Source organism: Pholcus phalangioides, unplaced genomic scaffold (genome assembly GCF_987345545.1).
Source record: "Pholcus phalangioides strain wild (caught in Gottingen) unplaced genomic scaffold, Ppha-v1.0 ptg000015l_1, whole genome shotgun sequence".
Taxonomy (NCBI): Eukaryota; Metazoa; Arthropoda; class Arachnida; order Araneae; family Pholcidae; genus Pholcus; species Pholcus phalangioides.
Window position 1 is genome coordinate 57,323,146 of NW_028301608.1, and position 22,812 is coordinate 57,345,957.

General features: G+C 32.5%; 1 protein-coding gene and 2 long non-coding RNA genes across 4 annotated transcripts; all 3 read left to right on the top strand.

Annotated features, from left to right (window-relative positions):
* Positions 1–1,186: 1,186 nt before the first annotated feature.
* LOC149076282 (uncharacterized) lies at positions 1,187–5,128 on the top strand. Its single transcript, XR_016194062.1, has 4 exons — positions 1,187–1,322; positions 2,494–2,555; positions 3,279–3,422; positions 4,917–5,128. It is a non-coding gene; the product is annotated as an uncharacterized LOC149076282 (long non-coding RNA).
* Positions 5,129–9,816: 4,688 nt separating this feature from the next.
* Positions 9,817–13,827, top strand: LOC149076283 (uncharacterized). 2 transcript variants are annotated; one of them, XR_016194063.1, is made up of 3 exons: positions 9,817–9,916; positions 11,019–11,069; positions 13,542–13,827. It is a non-coding gene; the product is annotated as an uncharacterized LOC149076283 (long non-coding RNA). The 2 variants fall into 2 exon arrangements; XR_016194064.1 differs by lacking the exon at positions 9,817–9,916 and adding an exon at positions 9,948–10,254.
* Positions 13,828–14,530: 703 nt separating this feature from the next.
* LOC149076284 (uncharacterized) lies at positions 14,531–22,239 on the top strand. Its single transcript, XM_089243840.1, has 5 exons — positions 14,531–14,577; positions 15,970–16,049; positions 17,485–17,534; positions 20,013–20,064; positions 21,840–22,239. Exons 1-5 carry the CDS (start codon positions 14,546–14,548, stop codon positions 21,995–21,997), a joined length of 372 nt encoding a protein of 123 aa, XP_089099966.1. The 5' UTR covers positions 14,531–14,545; the 3' UTR covers positions 21,998–22,239.
* Positions 22,240–22,812: the final 573 nt, after the last annotated feature.

Below are 22,812 nucleotides of genomic sequence, written 5' to 3' on the forward strand. Positions count from 1 at the left end.
CAATTGGTAAAGGACAATGCGAGGTTATGGTGTCACAGGGAATATTTGTCTAATAGGGTTGTTAATAAATGGAATAGCCTACCCCCGGAAGTAGTAAATTGTAACACAATTGGGACGTTTCAAAAAGAAATACGATAAACATGTTGGGTAAATCAATAATCTATCCATACTTAGAATAAGACAACCCTAAGTATTCTCATGGGCATTGTATAATATCTCATCATGTATAAATATATTGTTTTTAATTTCATTTTTAATTTGGTTGCTGCATTTTTGAAATATATAACATCCATATCTGTTATGGACATCTTTTCTCAGCCACCTCGTTGGGTATTTTGCTTGTTGTGGCGTTGTATTTGTATTTGATTTCATAGACGTCTTTACGATTTTGGTGTTCTAGGACGAACACAAACATTTTTGAGGGTCATCTGAAGCTCTATGATCATAGATACAGAACTTTCGGAGGCGAGTCGGCATCCAAAACGCAAAATATTGTTGTAGAATGCTCAGGAATGTTGATCTGTATAAAATATGAACATGCTTAACACAAACATTATAAATGTAGACATGATGAGAATTCAAAATTAATGAAAGAACAACCTAATTTTCAGAATTAAGGAAAAAAACTCCAAAAATTCAATAATTGCAGAATCAAGGGAAATAATTTCAGAGTTAAGAAAAATCTTTACGATTCAAGAAAATATAATTCTATAAATAATGCAAAATTATGGGAGAAGTAATTGAGAATTTATGAACGAAATAATTTCAGAACACTTTCAATAATTCGAGTTTTTCTATTTGACTCGGGACCCTGAGCTCAGCGTTTTGAGTAATTATTTCCTATTTCATTACCTTCACATAAAATGAATTTCTTATTACTCACATAATCATTTCATTTTTTCATAATAAGATAGATAAAGGGTAAAAAGTATTGAACAGAAATATTTTCACATAATACGAGTGAAAGTTATCGATTGAAAGTAAACAGCTTTCATTGGAAGAACTCTCCGAGTTCGTTATAAACGATCGTTTAAATTGCGAATCTTTCAAAATAATTATCTTCAAACAAATGATGCAGTCGTGGATTCCACCAAATCATAACGTGGAAAAAGAGTTTCTCAATGCAATAACTATTCACCAGATAAGATAACACAGCTGTCTAAAGAGTATTCGCAATTTACATCATGTTCTCGAAAACGTTTTGCAACTATTTTGAATAATTTTCGATTCTGACATGGTTCGTTCCTTTTTATATGAGAAGCGTGAATGGGTCGTATCAATTTTAGTTTACATAAGCTGTCAATATAAAATCATAGGAAAAGGTAAGGTTTTAATTTGCATATATTATATGATATAGTAGTAAGTTTATAGAAAGCATCGTTCATAAATAAACAATCAATGTTCTCAGTAAAACATCTATAGAAAAATAATGCAGAAAAATGAATTAAAGAATTAAAAATGCGCTTGATTTCTATAATCTTAGAATAAATTTTAAAATTCATTAAAAATACTGAAATACAGAATGTGGATAAATTGAAGGTACCGTGTACTCTGGTCTAGCCGTGTTTTATGTTTTTGAAACACGTGATCTTAGAGGAATACAGTACCTAAATTAATTGCGCATCAAAAAAAAAAGAAGAAAATCTTAAGAAATTTATTGCCGCTATCGTATCAACAATCACATCGGAACCGCGCCTAATTTTGCATTTCGTAATCGGTTATGAGCACTTAACAAGCATTTTCCTGCAAATTTTTGTAAATAAACAAATATATTTTAACAGTAATGGCATAAAAGTATTTTTTTTTTCAAACGCGTGCTTTATTGTAAGTAAGAAGGTATATTAACAGGAAAAAAATAAAATCAACATGATGTATAATGATTTAATTTCACTTTTTGAAAACGATGAACACTTATATAATTTTACTTTCAATATATGTCCATAGCAGTCTTTAAAACGTAGTATCTATAATAAAATATTTGATAAACATTTGTTGCATAGAGACCAGGGGCGTACGCAGAATTGACCCTTATAGCACGCACGACGGGCACAATGAATTTCTTAAAGGTAATTCTCAGTAACCAACTTTCAAAAAACACTTTGATTCAACAGAAATTGATTAAGATAAAATATAAATGTATTTTATTTCGATCAATCAATCAGGTTAAAAATATATCTAAAAATATTTTTAACTTTTGGTCGTCTCGGACACCCCTGGGTCACTGATAACAATGACTATTAATCCAATGAAAATACTTGAATAATACCCGAAACACAACTTGCGCTATGCAATAAATTTCAGACATTAGGAAAAGCTCAGACGTACTGTATGTACGAATGTTATTTGTAAGTACTATAATCACGTTCACGGATAACTTTTTTTTTCATGTTCGCCTGCTACATATAGGTATTTATAACGGTAAAAAATATTTCATTTTGCATTAAATGTTTCTGTATCCTAAATGAAATGTTCTTTATTGTTTTTTCCATGCAGATACAACGATAAAATGAAGACCCTGTATCTGCTAGTACTTATTTCAACCTTATTTTTATCAGGTGAGCTGAGCAGATCAATTAATTTTTCAAGTAGTTGAACAACGATATATATATATATATATATATATATATATATAAGCATTTTGAACTTTTTAACAACAAAAATATTGATTTTCGACTAATTTTTTAGTGATGATGATGCCGGTTTCCTAGAAACTAGTAATGGTTATTTATCTTTTACGCAAAATTGTTATCTTCTGAAATTTCTGTATTATAATTTTTTTTAACCCAATTTTGAATGTTCTGAAATTATGGTAGAATCTATGCATTTAGCAATCTTTGCGTTTGACATGAACCAGATATTCATTTGAACGACATTTATATAAATTAAGTCCGATCACAAAATTTTGTATAGGAATTTGCCTTCAGCTTTAGGCCCTATTTTTTCCCCTATATAATTTTTCCTAGAAGAATCTTTTATATAATAACCTTCAATAAATTGTGACGAGACTGTCTGAAACTCATCAGATTGTTAGTGTAAGCATGCACTATATGATCTGAATATATGACATTTGCTCTTAAATATTTGGATGAAGCATACTGGAATAGAAGAAAAAATTAACAAAATAACGCGTGTGATACCCACGTCTAATTAAACAACGACCAGAACTATTCGGTAACATATGTACTTCAAACACACATGTGTTGGTTAAAAATAACTTACGAAATAAAAATGTATCTCTACTTTTTCTTTTAATATTTTACTTGAAAATATTCTTACAGCATTTGCTGAGAATGGTTGTCCAGTGAGTCTTTTGGCGTGTATTGACCACTGCACGAATGAAGGTTATTCGTATTCAAAATGTGATGGGAATGAATGTCTATGTCGGAACTAGACTTGAATCTTCGTAGCATAACTTCGTAACCGTAAGTATACGTAAATACATATAACAATTGTTTCACGACGAGTGACAGATATGAATGAAGAATTATGGTTGTATCTGAAATCACATTTTCTAGAAATATTATCGGCAGAAACAGGGAGTTTTCGAGCTGTGGAATATCCATGCCATAAGTAATAATTGGAATTATTTTCCATAAACTTTTTCACCACTTTTTACGCTTTAATATGACTCAATTAAGAGTAAATTAAATATTTATAAAAAAAATCCAAAATTTAATTACCGGTGACTAAACAAAATTTCATTCAAATGGGATTAATTTATTTGGAATTGTTATTTATTTTCGCTGAAGTAGAGGCTACTAATGCCTCTACTTCAGCGCCTCACGACACAGTGCGTGAAATTAGGAAGGCAGATTCATGTGTCTCCAGTGGTGTAGATGGTAGCATGCTTGCCCGGTATGCAAGAGGGCCTGGGTTCGAGTCCTGGCGGAGACGTGATGACTTTTCTCCGAGCTCACCTCAGCATAATATCCGCAAAATAACTGTTTCCTTGGTTTACTCTAAATGTTATATAACCCCTAATAAGTTTTTGTACGTATACTGAGTTCTGGACTATTTTATTGATCGTCGTTGTTGAATTTCGTAAGCCATTACGTCATTTTCGTATTAGTTATTTACCACAAATTACGTCGGTTTAGTCTCAAAAGTGTACGCTGAAGAAACGTGTCTTAAGCATTTTTGACACTTCAGCTTATTTTACTTTACTTTTTAGTTAATTTCTGTTCATTTCTAAATCTACATCAAATATTTCGCAGAAGATTTGTTGGGCACATGCTACAGTAGATGGAATACATCGGTTATTATACATAATAACCAGTTTTTATGCATACTTACCAATAATGTTGATGAGTGCAACAAATTGATCACTTTTACCGACGAAAAGACATAATACCCAAGTGGCGTCGGTAAATTTGATAAACACTGAAACCACCAATTTTACCGGTGATTATGCAAAATAATCAAGTATCTTTGACAAATTTGATAAATAATTGAAATTCATCTCTTTTATTTGTGACTATGCATAGTGAAATTGGGGAATGTAATAGATATGAAGTATATATGTATCGTACAGTACGATTTATCATGTTTACTAACAACGCGACGCTTGGGTATTATGCATAATTGCCGTTAAGACTGATAATTATTTCAGTACTTATTAAATATACCTACGACGCTTGCATAGGTACTACACATAATCATCTGAATCATCTGTAAAAATGATTAATTTAAGGAAACATCAAATTTACCAACGACGCTTGGGTACTATGCATAATCGACGGTAATAAATTGCTTAAATTTAGGGAAATCCACAAAACTTTCGAAAATGCTTGGCGATTATGCATAATAACTGGATTTATCACATTTACTGTATCATATACATTTGTTGTGTATGCACGCTCAAATATATGCATCTAGAATTCAAAACATCTTAATCTTTGAATCTTGTTTAATTTCAGAGTAATTTTTTCTTCATCAGAGAGATACAAGGGAATTTGCTGCAAATTTACAAATTACATAAACTAGAATCGCTGTGATTCCGAACGAATTGATCTCGATGAAAACATGACTTACTGTGACGGGGTTATACGTTGTTCCGACACCATTTACTACATTAATTTATTTCTCTTGAATCGAATAAAATGCAATAAATGAAGTTTCAAAAATATAATTGTCTATTTTTCATCTTATACTGTATGCAGTATGCATAGCAAACAGAGGATATGACATTTTACTGGCGAACCGTTGATGCTAGAGGTATACTTCCAAAAAGAGAGAATATTTAGAAAACGTTTGCAAATGGCGTGTAGTACTCAAATAATATGTCCTTCATGCTGTAAGGGGTAGTATATTTATTGAAATAAAAATGTCAACTTTTTATACGGACACCCTGTGCCGAAAACCCAATTATAAAGTTGTTTCCCTGCATATCACGATGACAATAAGAAAAATTCCACGTTTCTACGTGCAATATGCACTGGGATATTCGAATTCGAAAAATGGTGGAACGTTGGGAAAAAACAGCTGCAAATACCGAAGAACCGTTTTACGCTCATTCAGTGCTGTTTTTCTCCAACTTTAATTCCTCCGTTTCATTCGTTTGAATTCGAATATTTCAGTGGATATTGCACTTGAAAACGATTTTTTGGCGACATGAGAGACAGGGCAACTTTTTAATTTTGTTTTTGAGAGTGTCCGTATAAAAAGTTATTTTTAAATTTTTGATTGAAATTTTATCACTCCAATCTTATCCAAAATTAAAATTCGAATGAACAAAAATTATATCCCAAATTATCATAAATGTATCTCAAATTGTTTTCGTCACTTTATGGGCTGTACAGGTTTCGTTGTTTTGAATCAATTTTTATTCAACTTTATTGATGTCATGTTTCATCATGAACGCAAGCTGATTTAAAGGGTTTTTTGTTTGTTTGTTTTTTTTCCTTTTGAAAATTTGTAAAATAAAATACGTATTAAACATGCAAAATTTTGTACTGGCATAGGATATCATGCACAATCAATCTATTAAGCGCCATAGTCATAAGGATATATTTTTTGTGCCTTTATTATACTGAAGAAGAAAAAATTGCGTAGATGTCGGTGATCGACATTTTACATGCTATTATAATCTTCTCAAAAAAATACTTGAACCGGGAAGGACGAGATAAGTTTTTCTAAGTGGAAGTATACCACCTGGATCCACGGTTCACCAGTAAAATGCAATACCCACGTTAGTTATGTACCCTGTTTATGAACATAATGAAAATTCTACCATCGGATAATTGAATATTTAGAATATGAATGACCATATGCTGCCTAAGATTACTATAGAGGTATCTTGTTTTTGAAACATTTAGGAGATTATTTGACGTTCAAGTGCGAGCTTTGGTAATTGTCAATCTTACAGAGATTTTTACCGCAATTGATTTATATTATCTGTAAATCAAAGCGATAAGCAACTTGCAATGCACATAACTGCACTAGCTAAATCTAGTACTTCTTAAATTCTTCAGATCTATTTTTTAACACTCAATCTAAAGAATCAAGTTTTGATTCTGCTAAAGGACGTAAAAAGCTTCAGTTGGTATGGAAAACAGTAAAGTATTCTGTCCCGATTGAGTTTGTAAATGGGTTAATTGTGACTTTTTTTTAAAAATTTATTTTGAATTATTTCTTCTTTTTATTTGATTATCTTCTTTCTATGTTTCATCACGTTATAGCCGATAGTTATAACGTGAACAAAATGTGTGTAGAAAATCCCCCTGTACTAGTTTCGAGAGTGAAAATAATGTGTGTCACAAAATAAAAATAAAATCTAAATTTTTGTAATGGACACCCTGTCCTAACCTACCCAGTTAGAGAGCTCTTACCCTGTTTCTATGGAGGTGAAAAAAAAATCAAGTATTTTAAGTGCAATATGCGTTGAGATATTTGAAAATTTTAAAAATAAGCGTCCTCCATTATTTTGACCTGTTCTCTCCCAACTTTTCTCCAATTTTTAAATTAAAATATATCAGCAAACATTGCACTTAGGAACATGGAATTTTTGGTTTGCCTCAGAAGAGACAGGACTTTCTAATTGAATTTTTTGGGTCATGGTGTCCATATAAAAATTAAGATTATTATATGACAAACTCTCTGTATTTTCAGTCCCGAAAGATGATTTTTGAACATACCATGAACATTTTTTTAAATTGGAGTCATTCCTCTCTACGACGAACGGTTTATGGTTTAAAGGTCGAATTAGGACTTATAGGACACCCTGTATAACTGAAAAACCCATGCATTTGAATGCAGATGGCAGCACCACTAGAATACGGATCACGCATACCTGCAACAACATAAATACGTTACGGTCATACATACCCACACACAAACCGTTTCGGCATTTACTGATACGTGAAAAATTTCCCAGAGGAATTACGAGGTGTATATATAATCAAGTACAGTAGTAGTGATTGCTAGTGTAGAACTTTTGGATGATGCCGAGAGAGAAAAATATAGGGGTTGACACCACATACGTATTCGTCATTTTTCCAACATTACTAAAGTTTCCCTGGCAGGAGAACAACGCGATTTTGATCAAAGTTCAAACAGTCTGAGATATCAGCCACTGGTCAGAAATTTTTGAAATTTTATGCAATTTCTAGTAATATATTGTTGCAGATAATGTCGCGAAAGGGGAAAGAAGTTGAAGGAAAAAAAGTAGAAGAAAAGGAAAGAAAAAAAAAACAAATGTGTGTGAAAGCGGGAAAGAGTATATATACTAGATAAGTATAGATAAGAGAGAGAGAGTAGGTATACGAAGTAGATTTCTCTTTTCACCCTCACCCAGCCTATTCTATTTTGCTGTTATACAGTATATATATAGTAGTAGAGGAAGTCACTTATAATTGTATAGAATTAAAAGGAAGGTAAAAAGAACAATTGCGTAGGATTGCAACAAAGTCTCGCGATTATAAGGAGAGAAGGAAGAAACCACAGAGAGAGCTTGTTTCGGATTATTTCACATGCGTTTGGACATGGTGCGTTTAAGCTATGAAGAAAGACTTCATTTTTTGAAGATGTGTTAAAATTTTCAACGGAATTAATAAAATGAACCATGAGTTATATTAATACATATCCAATCAACTTCGACCAGGGGGGGACACCAGTATCGATTGGTAAGGGACAGGTTGTGGTGTTGCAGGTAGTTTTTCTCTAAAGGGTTGTGAATAAATTGACTAGCTCACAGCCGGTGTCGTGAACTCTAACACGATCTACTCGGGTAAAAAGAAATACGATAATACATAATGACATAAAACGAGAAGCTATCCATACTTAGATAAGACAATCATAATCTTTTTTATGGGTAGTATATTTATATTTTATCATAATTATTTGTTTGTTTTTAATATGTCTTTGAATAAAATTGCTCTTATACTTCAATTGCTCGGTTACTCTATTTTTATATAGTTTAGACATACATTCGACATCCATATTTTTTATCGGCATCTATTTTGAGCCAGCTCGTTTGACGGTTTGTATGTTGTTGCCTTTGTATTTGTGTATAAGACACACAGAGTGGCAATCAATATTATATACCGGGCTCATAAATTCCCTATTTTCTGAGCTGTCTGTCCCCACATACTTCATTTCCCATGAGAACGCTTTAAAACTTTGAGAATGTCTTTACCAAAGAATTGGGAAAAAATTGAGCTGCAAAGAAATCAGTTCCAACTTCTACCACTAGAGGCAGGATTTCCACTCTATGCAAAACTCAGTGATTACTCTAATTTTTTACGAACATGTGACTAAATCCTTCAAGCTTAATGGCTGGATATCGAAAAAAAAAACATTCATAGCAGAACCATTTTCGTTCTTATTTCATCAGAGAGAAGGGCGTTGCGTTTACAAGTAGGTTCTTTCATGATAAAGTTCTACGAACACAGTGATTTTGTTCCAAAACCTCTATAACGAGGTCATCGATTTTCAAGACGACTTCAGAAATTCTTTCCATACCTTAAGCTTCCTTCCTTTTGATGAATAATTAGGACTGTAGACATGAGACATCTCAGAACACGAGCATTTTGATTATTTACGCCCTGCATATTAATGAATATTTAATTATATGATATGAGAAAATTAGCTATAAAAATTTCGTATATTTTAAAATACCGTCATCATCATCCTTATCACATATTTATTGATTTAGGCAAAACGCCTCTCCAATAGGTGGCCAGAAAATGTGCAGTAAAGTAATGTAATAGAAGTTTTTCGTTATAAATCAAATATTTTTTTTTAATTTTTTCGTAAAAACAAAAACAAAAAATGCATTTGATTTTGTAGAAAACTGTCGAAAATACATACTTATTAAACATGTGAGGTGTATATTGCACATCGGGAAAATAATATTTAACAGGCCAATTGTACGTCTTACTACGTTTCGAGATCACTGGAGTTGAAGAACGAGTATGCGGAACCTGTAAATAACTATCCAGTATTTTCCCGATGATGATATATTAGCTCCAAAACGAATTGTAGTTTTGCTTTGAAGATGGATATTATATCTAGTACGGTAGCGCTTTCAAGACCAAAGTCATTTTCTAGGCATTCAAGATGAAATTAAAAAGTATAATTTTGGATATTTTCTATGCCAATTTGAGTGTTTCAAACATTAGTTGATTAGTAATAATTCATAATGCCCTCAGCCAATACGAAAATATGTGTAACTGAAGGATTATTTATGTCTTCAAACACAAATAAGAGACATTTTTCTATTATACCTATTAAGCCCATCATTATACTTTTTTCATGAACTGGAAAGAAAATGAAAATAAAGATCCACAATCAAAAGGAAATAAATATTTATGCAGCATGTCATTCTAAGGTAGCATGTAATGATGTAATGTATGTAGTACAGGTGTATATAAAGCGATATGTTCTTTAATATTCTTTACTTTAGGTCGACTTCAATCAGGTAATTTTTTTTACACTTTTTCATTGCATTAAAATTTACTTTTAGTAAACATCATAAATTCACGTGATTGCGTTAAAATTGAAAACAAAAAATGTGTGTATTAGATTAAGATCGCTCGTGCACTCCATGGGGCTCTTTGGAAATATTTAAGCCTTCCTGCTTTTGTCAAAAACTTGTCCAAGTTGAGATGAGTATGAGATAGAACAGAAGAAAATTTTTAGTTGATGCAGAGTATTTTGTAACAAAAATATATTCGTTTGCGGAATGCACGAAAACATATATTGCGTGAATGTTAAATATTTTTCCTTTAATAATGTGACGCATAAGTCGAGGTGCAGGTGCGTTTGAGACAACACAAATACATTTTTTTTTTAATTTTCTATTTCTTTACTGCATTACATATACGTCAATATTGTGCTTTAAAAAAATAAACTTTAAAGAGTCAAAACTTTACATTTCTTTTCGGATTCTGTGCACACGGATGGCAAATTATCATTAGTCACATTTCCTAAAAAATTGGGTTATTCGCATTCTGGAGTCTCATTCGTTAAGATTTTGGAAGATGGCAAAATTTCGTCTTTCTCCATTTTATGGGGAAACATCGGACTCGAATTGTAATAAATCAAAAAGCTACATCGCATGTTTGGCATAATATTATTTACAAATTTTCCATCAGGATAATTTAAGAATGTGACTTACATTTTCCATTTGAGCACGGAATTGCAATCGCTTCATAAAACGAACCCAAACATATATTACGTCTGCAAAAATTATCTCAGAACTTTTTTCTTGAATGAAATAAACAACGGGTTTATGTCCATGTGGTTTTGTTGAGTATCACTGAATTTGTTTGCGACAATTTTTACAAGTCCATTTTGTCGTAAAAATTCAAACAGGAATGAATGATTCCAGCAAAAGCCTATCTCGATACACTTCAAATAAATTTTATCTCACCAGCGAAAATATTTTATTCAAAAACCGTATATGCATCTTAAACATTTTTATTTTTACTAAAAAATACCTGCACATATAGTATTTGTCATATATATTAACGAAATAAAATAAGTTTATCCCCGTTAATCTTCTTTATTACCGTTTTCAGAAACGATGAATAAGATCATCATTCTTTTGGCCGTTCTGGTAGTGCTCTCAGGTAAGTGACTTTTATAGCAGTCATAAATATTATGGAAATGTATACGTGATGGAACCTTGATCTTCCACAGCTCAATTTCTAACTAACACTCTTTGAGTTTAATTTTTGAATGTGTATAGAGTGAAAAATGAAAACTTTACGCAACACAACTACAAAGACCACAACAAGCAAATAGCTCAACGAAGTGGCGGAAAAGGTTATGCCCATGAAACATATGGATGCTAAATATAACCAAAATACAGCAGCCCAATATAAAAGCATATATCAGCAAAATAATAATAATAAATAATACACTGCCTATAAAAAGGCTATGTTTGTTTTATCTAGGTATAGATGGCTTCTTGATTTATCTATCGTACTTCTTTTTTAACATGTCAATTGTGCGTTAGAATTTTCGACTCCCGGTGGTAAGCTATTTATTAACCACCGTATTAGTGGAAAATTCCCTGCAACACCACACCCTGGAATTGTCCTTTACTAAACGATACTAGTGTCTCTTGTCGAAGCATCGAAGCAGTCGATTGACGGTGTATTAATAACTCATGGTCCATCCCTTCGATCATATAAGACCTGCGTTCGGACCCTCGAAACCTGCGTTCTTCCGATATAAACATATTTAAAAAATCAAGTAAATTTTATATCAATAAGCTACAAATCAACATTTTAACATCTAAAAAATTATTACAGAAACATATTTCGAATTATTAAAAATATCAATCGATGTATCGATATTCAATATGAATATTGTTAGATATGCAATTAATTTCCCCAGTCAAGGCATATATGTATTGAAAATAAACTTTTTTATATATGAACCGTTTTACCTACAACTTATATGCAGAACACTCCGCCCTTTGTGTTGTTCCATGATTTCAAGCGAAATATTCGCCAAGATCTTGCACGATGCCACATCAAGCATGTTGTAAGAGGGCAAATTGTAGAAAATAAGATGTTAGGAAAATTTGAATATACATCTTTACTACTCATATACACCTCGTACATATTCACGTAATATATTCCCTCGTATATATGTAACTGTACGTAAATTCACGTTCGACTCTGGCATGGATGAACTGTATTAATCACTTGATTTAACCCTTTATTTACTGACGGTGCTTGAAAGTGCCAGGTTGCATAATTTTTATGTACTAAGCAATTGTTTAAAAAACAGGATTTTTCGTTTTAATTAGAACCAATATGATCAACAAAATAAGTTAAATAATATTTATTTATTATTATCATTATATTTACGTTTTTGTTCATATTTTTGTGACCATTTGAACTAATTTCACTTTTCATAATGACGTAGATAAAGTTTTGAAGTGTGTGGTTCAGGGTCTGAAATGGAAGGAATCTTTATCATATATTGTTCATCACATAGTCAGTGCCTCAAAATGCGAAATGATTTATCGAATTCACATGTGCTGAAAGTGTGGAGAAAACATTGAATTTAAATATTATTACTTCGACGAATAATATCATTTGGAGAAGAATGATTTTTTTTTTCTATTTTACACACTTAACGAAGGACAAATCCAGATATTGGGGAGTTATAGATTATAATTTAGGTATCATATAAAGTCCAGGTAAGGAAACCGTGTTAAAAAAAAACCACATTAATTTTGACACGGATACAGACCTATGTAAAATGAATAATTTATCAAAGAGAGATCCACACGTTATTTAAAAACTTTTTCTATTGTTTTGTTTATTTTATTATTATTTTAACATTGGGTTTGTTACAAAAATAATTATTATTGATATATATCATAGTTTTCCAACCTTTTTGTCCCACCATCCCCTTCTTCAGAAAATTTTTTCTCCCATCGCCCCCCAAAGCAATCTCACCAATAGAATCCTATGTTATATTCATATCTTCTACCGCGCCCCTGGAACATTCCATTGTTCCGCAAGGGGTGTTAACGCCCACGTTGGGAATCACTGATATATATCAATATATCAAGTAATATATCAGTTCTACAGTCGAATCCCGTTATCACGGACTCCAAGTGACCGGAGAAATAACTTCGTTATAACAAAATTTCGTTATAATGGAAATCCAAGTTTTTTCATTATTCCTATGTAAACTTATCTGGGATATTAGAAAAGTATTCATTAAAACGGGATTCGACTGTATTTCGTTTCGTGACATTTGCAAATATTGTGTGTCCAAACTCAAGGGAACTGGCATTTGAATGAAAATTAAATAGTGTATGTGTGTGTATAAAATGATTAGAGTTAGCTGAATTTTATACTAACTACAATCGTACAGTTATAAATAAGTAGTGATGAATTTAGAAAAAAAAACACTTTTTTTAAAAGTTTTCAGTCTCTTAAAATCAACAAATTTTCCAGTCCATGATTTTGGTATAATTGCGAGTGGCAAAATCTTTTGTATTAAAGTCTATGGTTTCTCATTATCAATACTCCATCTATCACTTTTACATACCTAACGCTATCCATTCAATATAGGATGTACTGCTCAGGAGAGAAAACTAAAAGATCCGGTGACAGAAGAAGGTCATGGATGTCCAAGGGACCCTGAAAAATGCTTCAATCATTGCATCTATGATCTGGAGTACAATAGCGCCAAGTGCTACAATATAGAATGCACGTGCTCTGACAAACCAAAGAAGAAGAAGAATTAGGTCAGAAGAAAAACATGACTACATTATCCGCCATTCATTGATTCATTGGCCGGACGACCATATGTTGTATAAATCGAGTACAAAAATTCGAATAAAGGAATTTAAACTCATTTTTTTTCATCAATTTTACTTTCAAGCAGTATATCAGCCTCGCCGAACGTCTCAACTGATATAAATATGTTCATTACTCTCCAATAGAAAAAAATAAAATAATTAAATGAAGCATCGTTTATTTTTGGAGTTGTTTTTCGGAACTTAGAAGATTGAGGTAGATTTTACAAATTTTCATGCTTTCAATATAATATCCAATAGTGACATCCAATAGCTTGCAAATATTAATGAAATATATTTTATGTGTTTTCCTCCATACATCTATAACACCATGAGTGTATTTTGAAAGTTTTTGCCTAATAAATAAAATGTAAGGAAGTGATCATATATGTAATATCAAACGGGTAAAAATGTATATTCTCTACCATTTTCCTACTACTGGTGTTCATATAATCACTTCAGGTAACTCTGGAATCTTGCAAAGATTATTTACAGATATTTAATTATGAAGGAATCTTCCAATATATACTCACAATGGATAATCCCCACTGTCAAGAAAGACAACTGAATGATTTCTTCGAATAAAATAAAAAGCTTTCGTTAATTTATCCAGTATGCACATCATTACGTTTTCTTTAGATCCGGTAAATAAAAGAAAATAAAAAAGATTCCGCTATAACATAACTAATAAATATTTATACAGCATTTGTAGTTGCAGAAAGGATAGAATGATGAGATGTTTTATACAGGTATATAAGATAACCGATCTACTCTTTAATGTACATTACATTTCTGCCGACTTCTCTCAGGTAATTTGTCTCTCTCATTTGCATAATACTTAAATATTAATTTCATTAGGTGGCGTAAATTGGCTCAACTTGTTTTTAATGATGTTTGTGTATCAAGATGAGTTTGAAATTAATGCCGATTCAACAATTAACTTTATCATAGATAACGTATCGTATTTTTATTTTAATGTACGCTAAAACGGATCGAATTGTGTCAAGTATGAGATATAAAAATTCAGAGAGGTATTTCTTCCAAAAAAAGCATACGTTTTTGAAATGTACAAAAGCAGATACCGTATTTCCCCGCATTAACCGGCATTCCGGGAAACTGCAAAGAAGACAAACGTGATGGAAAATTCGAATCACAGATTCCAGATAGTTCTATATCCCTGTACTCTAAGAATGTACTCTGTACTCTAATCTGCTGACTAAATCAGAAGATTCAAACATTGTCTTTTCTCTGCATTTTAGGATCCTTTATATTTTACGAACTACGTTGAGATAGTTCGAGCTTTATACAGTTGACGCTCGTTATTACGACCCCATGTTATAGCGATCATTCCATTAGAACGGTCTTTAGGATAAATCCCAAATGTTTAATATTACGAGTATCATGTATGATTTCCTTTCGATATAACGCCACCCTATAAAACATATGTTTCCGTCTGGATGATATTGGTCGTTATAATGGTGTCGGCTGTACTTGGCTTTGCTGACAGAAATCTTGGTTTTTATTAAATATGCCCGATGCTAAGCATATTCGTTCACGTAAATTGGACGAGTGAAATGGTGACATATAAATTGTATTCTAGATCGTATTTTTAAAATTCGAATAAGCAGAGTGTGGAAAGATAAAGAATTGCTCCGCAAAACATGTTGATGTAATACAAAAGTGTTTAAATATTTATGCAATCTTTGAACATGCAGAAGAAAAAGGAAAAAATTCAATATTTGTATTTGTCTCTCACATTAGATTGACGATAATTGAATTGGAGCAGTAAGTAAAAATAAAATGCACAATTTCATTATTGTTACACAATTCTTGGACAAAACATGCTTGCCAGAGTGAGAAACCATTGTTTTATTCTGATTCGCCCATTCATTCAGTACTTAATATAAATTTATATCGGATTTTTGGACTGTGATCGTCGCTTTTCTTGCCATGTCGGGAACGAACCAGGCTCTGACATTCAAAAAGATTATGTGTCTTGACGGTGTCCCTTGATGATCAGCATGCCGGTCAATTTGGTGGAATACGGTTATAGGCAAAAGTGAAATATAATTCTGTAAATATTCGGTAGAAACGTCGATGATGCATGTTCGTTAAGAAAAAAAAATTCTACTTCTTATAAGACATTGCGACACTTATTTCAAGTTTTGAAATAAGTTAGTGTTATTATGTTTCGATTTCAGAATTAGACAAAACCAACCAAACCAACCAAAGTTTGTTTTTTACCCGACTCATACCTGGCAGATCGTCAACCAACGTTCTGGTAAAAAGTTTTTCTTTTCCGTGCAAAACTTTAAGATGCCCCTCGTCGTGGAAAAGAATAAAATAAATAAAAATAAGAATTTATACAAACACTAGATACCCACGGGAACTGCTCAGAAGAAACCCACAGAAACTTTCCGGTTCACACTGGATCAATACGATAAGCGATACGACCGCGATATCAATGCGGATTGGTTAAAGATGTCGTGGTGATATTGCTTATCGTATCTGTCCACTATGAACTCGGGCTTAGGTACACATGCACACATTCAGCCAAACTCACTAGGTGGTAAGTTGTTGATGGTGATAAACCAGTGTCGTGCTTGTTTATCACCATTACCAACACTTGCTTGTTTATCACAAAAAAAAAACGGGTTCCCTATTCCCACAAAATAGTCTGTGAACTATTGATCTGATTTCTTTCATCGAGCAATTTTTTTTCTTGGAATATAACAATAGATTCTACCATGTTTAGTAATTTGCATGATTCGAAAGTAAATAATGCTCGTAAACGGTTTTTCGGATAAATGAGAACTTTATCATAGCTTCATAATCAATCGAATCCAATTTTGGTTTTTCCGCGAACTCTTACGGCCGTATTCACCTACACAGTTTCAACTGCAATCGCAGGTGGAAGGATTGAAGATCGAAACGGATTGGTTAAATTAAGGATTTTAACCAATCCGTGTCGATCGCTGATCGTTTAACCTGCGCTTGCAGTTGAAACTGTGTTGGTGAATACGGCCGTTAAGGTCTATGCAGACACGCATCACAGTCACGGCTCGTCTCCGTCCCGTATCGTGTCAGTTCAAAAACGCATTCTACTTCCCTCTGCTGCTATCAGTATACGAGCTATACAACCCGTACTTTTTTTTATTATTATTCATTATTCATACATCATTTATATTTCGGAAAACAAATAAAATCACCAAGGGATCATGCGATTCAAACTGGTGATCATAGATAAAAATTCATTTCATATATATATAATACTATCACAAGTACATAAATACAATTCACCATGTAGGAATAAAACGGTTTCAAATAATACTATTATAATTTATTGGATTTATGATGACAATTTTTGAAAAAAAAGCCAAATAAATAAATAAATGAATATAGTATAGAATGATAGTATCATTATGCGGTAAACAGGAGTGTCAGTTTTAATAAAATATTACATGAGTCTTTATACTGTTATCTCAGAATTAGAGTGGAAAAATAGATGACAAATATCGGCACAAGACGTCAGATACGATATTTTAAAAATATTATTCAATATTAGTAATGGAAAGTACGAATTTTTGAAAGCAATTTTTTCTTGAAGGAGTATTCATTTTTTTTTTTTTCATTTTGGATCTCGATAGGTAGTGTATTGCATTGTTTCGGAGCTAAGTAAATGAGGTTTTTACATAGAATATTTTTATTCCGTTTAGGAACTTCCAGGGACAGTTCTTTTTGTTTTTATGGTCGTTCCGACATTTTGGTAAGAGTATCCCGGTTTTTTTCGATTTTTACACGAAGCCTAATTGAATTTTTATTCTTTATTTCGGAGTCAAAAATTGAAATCATTTTTAAACTCACAAATTATATTATGATAATTACAACTGCAAATAAGAATAACAATCTCCCACATTTGTCCGATGAACGTTTTTATTTCTTGGAATTCATTTTTATCCAATGCAATTTAAAGTAATGCGTAATTTCCTGCCTTTGTGATTTTCTCTAATTTCAGCAATGTTTGGCAACTTTGTTTACTTTTGACGAAATTTTTGGCGATGATTGGTGATGGCCCTTTTTTTTCCATATTTGAAATCCCAATTTCCCGTATTTATCTCGAGAAAATATGGTCAGCCTACTATTATGTGTAGTAGACGAAAATAGCAGAGTAAGAAGAATACTATTTCGAACTGACACCAGACTGAGACGCGCCGTAACGGATGTGTATGAATAGACATTTTTGTTTTGTATTCGACATGAATATTCACATAGGGCAATGAAACGAACAAAATGGAAAAAACAATCCTTCCAGGTGGCTAAAAATGTTTAATACTTGACATTGACATTCGCTGCTACCGTTTTATAGATCAAGTGCGTAACATACTTGCATATTATACATGTATGATAATTATCAGTTCTATAACTTTGCCTTACAAACATATGAAAAAAGAAAATTTGCTCATAATATGTATACACATGTATACAGTGCGATGCAAATATATCATATACAAAAACCATTTAATTTTGTATAACGAGTGAACACATACATCATACGCATGCACATAGATTATGTTAATGTGTTTTCAAGATTTAAAATATTTTTTTTTCATAATTATACACGTGAATTTCATTGAAGGGATTGTTTGTCATCTGGTGTTTTAATTGAAGTTTATTCAGTAATATAGGAGTAGCGAAGGGAAAACTCTTTTGAAATGGATATTTATTCGTTTACAGCACTTCAAAAACAGGAGTTCTTACAAGTGTTCAAATACACACAAGAGTTTTCTAATAGTTCATGACTTTCCTTGGTCTCCTATGTTCCTCCAATCATTTAACCCTGGCTGGTGGTAGAGTTTAGTCCCACATTTTTACAATGTTTTTCTTCCCGTACAGTACGAATACAGAGCTTTTGGAATGCCATTTAGAGGCGTCTTGGTCTCTGTACCATCATTCAGAATTGCAAAATAGAAGCAATAGACGTCGGGTAAAATGTCAAAACGTGTAAATTTTCAGTTTCTACAACTGTCTTTGATGTTATTCCTCACATGACAATTTTCTCACCCCCGTTGAAATTTCCTGCGTGAAGAAGGCATATGTAGTCCATTCCTGCTACTCTACATTCATACATATTTATGGTACATTTCTGCCTAAATCAAAATGATCTTCCAGAATTTTTAACATCAGTGAGATAGAGCATGAATTCCTTTTTTACCCTCAGTACATGTATTTTTTCATGGCTCTACTGTACTTCCAGATCTGTGTATAAGATTACAGCGGGGACTTCTCACTTGAAGTGGATATCCTTGAAGAATCAAAGTACCCTCATAACTATTAGCAGACTGACAGCATTCAAATAACGCAAAAAATTAAAACTGACGCGAGATGTTAGTTTCTCATTTTAAAGCTAAAAGTTAGATGGAAGCACCATCTAAACATATAACTTGAGTACATACGCGCATGGAAATATCAAGTTTCCAAAAATAAATCTGCCCAGATCTTCGCAGTAAAGCGATAGATAGTCTCTACGACAGTGGTTTTTAATCAGGAATCTATGGTATTCTTCGAGGGTCCTTGTACAGATTTCAGAGATCCTTAGGCTTGGCGGAAAAAATCGTTGCCATTTTGTAAAGGTGATCGTGGCCTTCATTACAATAGCACAGTGGGTTCTTATTGGCACATGGAGTCATGGATAAAAAAAGATTAAAAAAATATTGTGTTATGGTCATAGACCGGTGTTGTAGACGGTAAATAGAAGGCCTTATACGAAGGTTTTTAACAGCTGGCTGATGGGAAGACATATTTTGGAAAGAGAGAAAACTCAACTGCCTTTGCGGGGAATGGAACTCACGTCTTTTCACTTAGGTCCGACCGTCCATGTTCGGTCCCGTTCAGTGCACACGAAATATTCGTTGCCTTTGTAATCTAGTGCGTTCGCCCGGAAAGTGAAAGGACGTGGGTTCGATTCCCCGCAAAGGCAGTTGAGTTTTCTCTCTTTCCAAAATATATCTTCGCATCAGCTAGCTGTTAAAAAACCTTTGTATGGATAGCGGAGAGTTGGCATCATCTTCGGAAAACACCTTATCTCTATAATTGGAATCATTTTTCTGATTAGCGAAAATTTGATCTGAAAAAAAAAAAAAAAATATCATCAAATGTATTTCAGTTTACAGAGAATTTATTTAAAACAAAAAAATCAGTGTTCAATTAACTTCTTCTTCGTTAATTTTGTTTTATAACATTTCAGCAAACGATGAATAAGGTTGTTCTATTTCTCGGGGTACTGGTCGTGCTGATGGGTAAGTGACTCTTCTCTTGTACTTTTGAAATATTTTGAAAAATTATGTTCATGGTGGAAGGGTCATCAAGGACTCTATCATATTGTAAAATATTTTAAAGATAACTTTCAATTCTTTGCTTGTTTGAATTCAATGACAAATGTGTTGGCTCATTATTGATGGGATACTTCGAAGTTTCTTTTCAATTCAGTATAAGCATCGCGAATATGTGTTACTGATTCTGAAATTTGTCTTCGATATGATACAAATTTACGGGCCATTATTTAACGTGAACACATCATTTAAATCACCGGACGATACTGGATGCATTCAGAAGAAGTTGGTTAATGAAATAATTTAAACGCTCATATCTTAGGAAGTATTCATAATATAGCAGAATTTCTGTATGTCTGCGTTTAGATCTCGTTAAGACGAATCCAATGATGGATTCAATACCCCTTCCAGTCTGGGCACCAGGCTCGCGGCCCTCTTTGATAACGAAATTGTTTTACGTTATTTCTCGAGAAGTTCACAACGCAAATAAAATCCAATGCTATTGTCTGATAGATATTTTTGATACAAATCAAATGACATCACTGTGATTTTAATACTTTTTCCGGACTTGGCTACATATCCGTGGCCCGTATTCGTAACGAAATTATTTTCCGCTAAATCTCAGCAGGTTCCCAACGCAAATAAACGACAATGATACTGTCTGATGGATATTATAAACACAAATCCGATGATATCGTGTGGATTTTAATACGTCTTATTGTTTGGATACCGGGCACGCTTCCTGCAATTTGTAACGAAATTGTTTTAAGCTATATGTCAAAAAGTTCGCAACACAAATAGGCAACATTATTGTCTATATTCGAAGCCAATTCATATGGATGATACCAATTTCAATATGTCAGTACCTACCAGCAAAGGTAAGCCCAAAGAATATATTCACACCAAAACGTGTGGCCGTGTCTATGACACCACCTACTCCTAATTTTAACATTTGAATAAAACCTGTTTGAATTTAACCACTCGAATTGTATAGCATTTCAACCCATTTTTAACTCTTTCTATCAAATAAAAATGTAACTGTTATTAGAGCTGTTTAAAAAAAAACAATATGAAATTATTGTTAGAGCTGTTATAATAATTAAAATTATTATAACAGCTTTACCACAAAAAATAACACTGACAATAAATAAACTTTTTCAAGATAAAAATGTATTGCACATATGTAGCTGCATTTTGTACTGAAATGACACTAAAAGATGTACTTCCTAAAATAGTAAATAAATTCAGAAAAAAAACTGGTACAATATTATGGGTTTCTGACCTGTAATTACCGTGTATATTCAAACATACACCAGGCTACTGAGAGCTAACGTTATCTGCAGTATTGTAAATTCTGTGATCGACAATCTCTTTGTGCAAAAGGGAATCAAATAACCATCTTTTACTTACTAGTCTAAACATACATGTTTGCACGCATTATTTGAGAATAAACCAATATATTCACTCCACTAAAAAACATATGGTATAAGACCAATTTCGTATTTTCTAGTTCACGACACATGCTTTATTTAATGATATTATTTTTTTCCAGACAGATTATTTTGAAATTTATTAGCTGTTTTTTATCCTTTTCACTTGATTTTATTGGTGATATTGGGTTTATTTATAAGACATTGATAGTGGATTTTGACGACATTAAGAAAATGTAGTCACTGAAAATTGCACAACACTTTTTTAATATATATATATTATTTGATATTATTGATGATTATTTCATGCAGGATGTACTGCGGCGGAAAGAGAACCAGTTGTCGAAGAAGGTCATGGGTGCCCCAGTAATATGAACCAATGCTTCAATTTCTGCGTCTATAAAAAGCAGTTCAGTCATGCCGCCTGCAAGGATACACAATGCACGTGTGATGACAAGCATAAACATTGAAGTTACTAACACCGACCAGTAGCTCCAAATGGAAGGGAAGAGCCAATTACCCATTCGATCCCGGATGACCATATGCCGTTGAATCAGAAAAAAATAAAATAAAGTAAAAAAAATAGAATGATGCTCATTATCTGTATGTTTCTTTCGATTTTATCTGCAAATATAGCATAATATAAACCAAGTCTTAGCTGATATAACTATATTTATTCCACAATAAAAAATACGAAATGATGGAAAATCTATTTCTTGTTTGGAGAGCCGTTTCAATGAACTGTGTGTGTGTCATACCGATATATTTCCATACGTTTTCGGGTAGTTTGAAACTGCTCATAGTTTTTTTATATGCATCATAACAAAACCTCAGCGAAAACGCTCTTTGAGATCTATTTTTTCCTTAAATAAGTTTTAAATATTTAAAATGTTTTTTTTAAATTCAAAATTTAGTGAAAGATAGAAATAATAATCGTGGAAAGAGGATCGAAAAATATAACCGGTGTTATAAATTCCATTTGAGTGGGTATTTCACAATGCAGTGAAACCTCGATACAACGATATTCTGCGGATCAAGAAAAAATATTGTTAGATACTGCTTATATCGAGAGGCAACATTATCAACCTGTGTCATCAAATTTATGCTGCTGTTGGGGCATATTTTCTAAATCGGTGATGTTAGTGCTATTAAGAATTGGGCTTTTCAGTATTTATTCAGCACAGAAACTCGTTACTGATCAGTTGATAAACAAAATTCTGTTGTTTACGAAAATGCATACTGTTTCATACAAAAAAGCGATACTGAAAACTTCATCACAACTTTC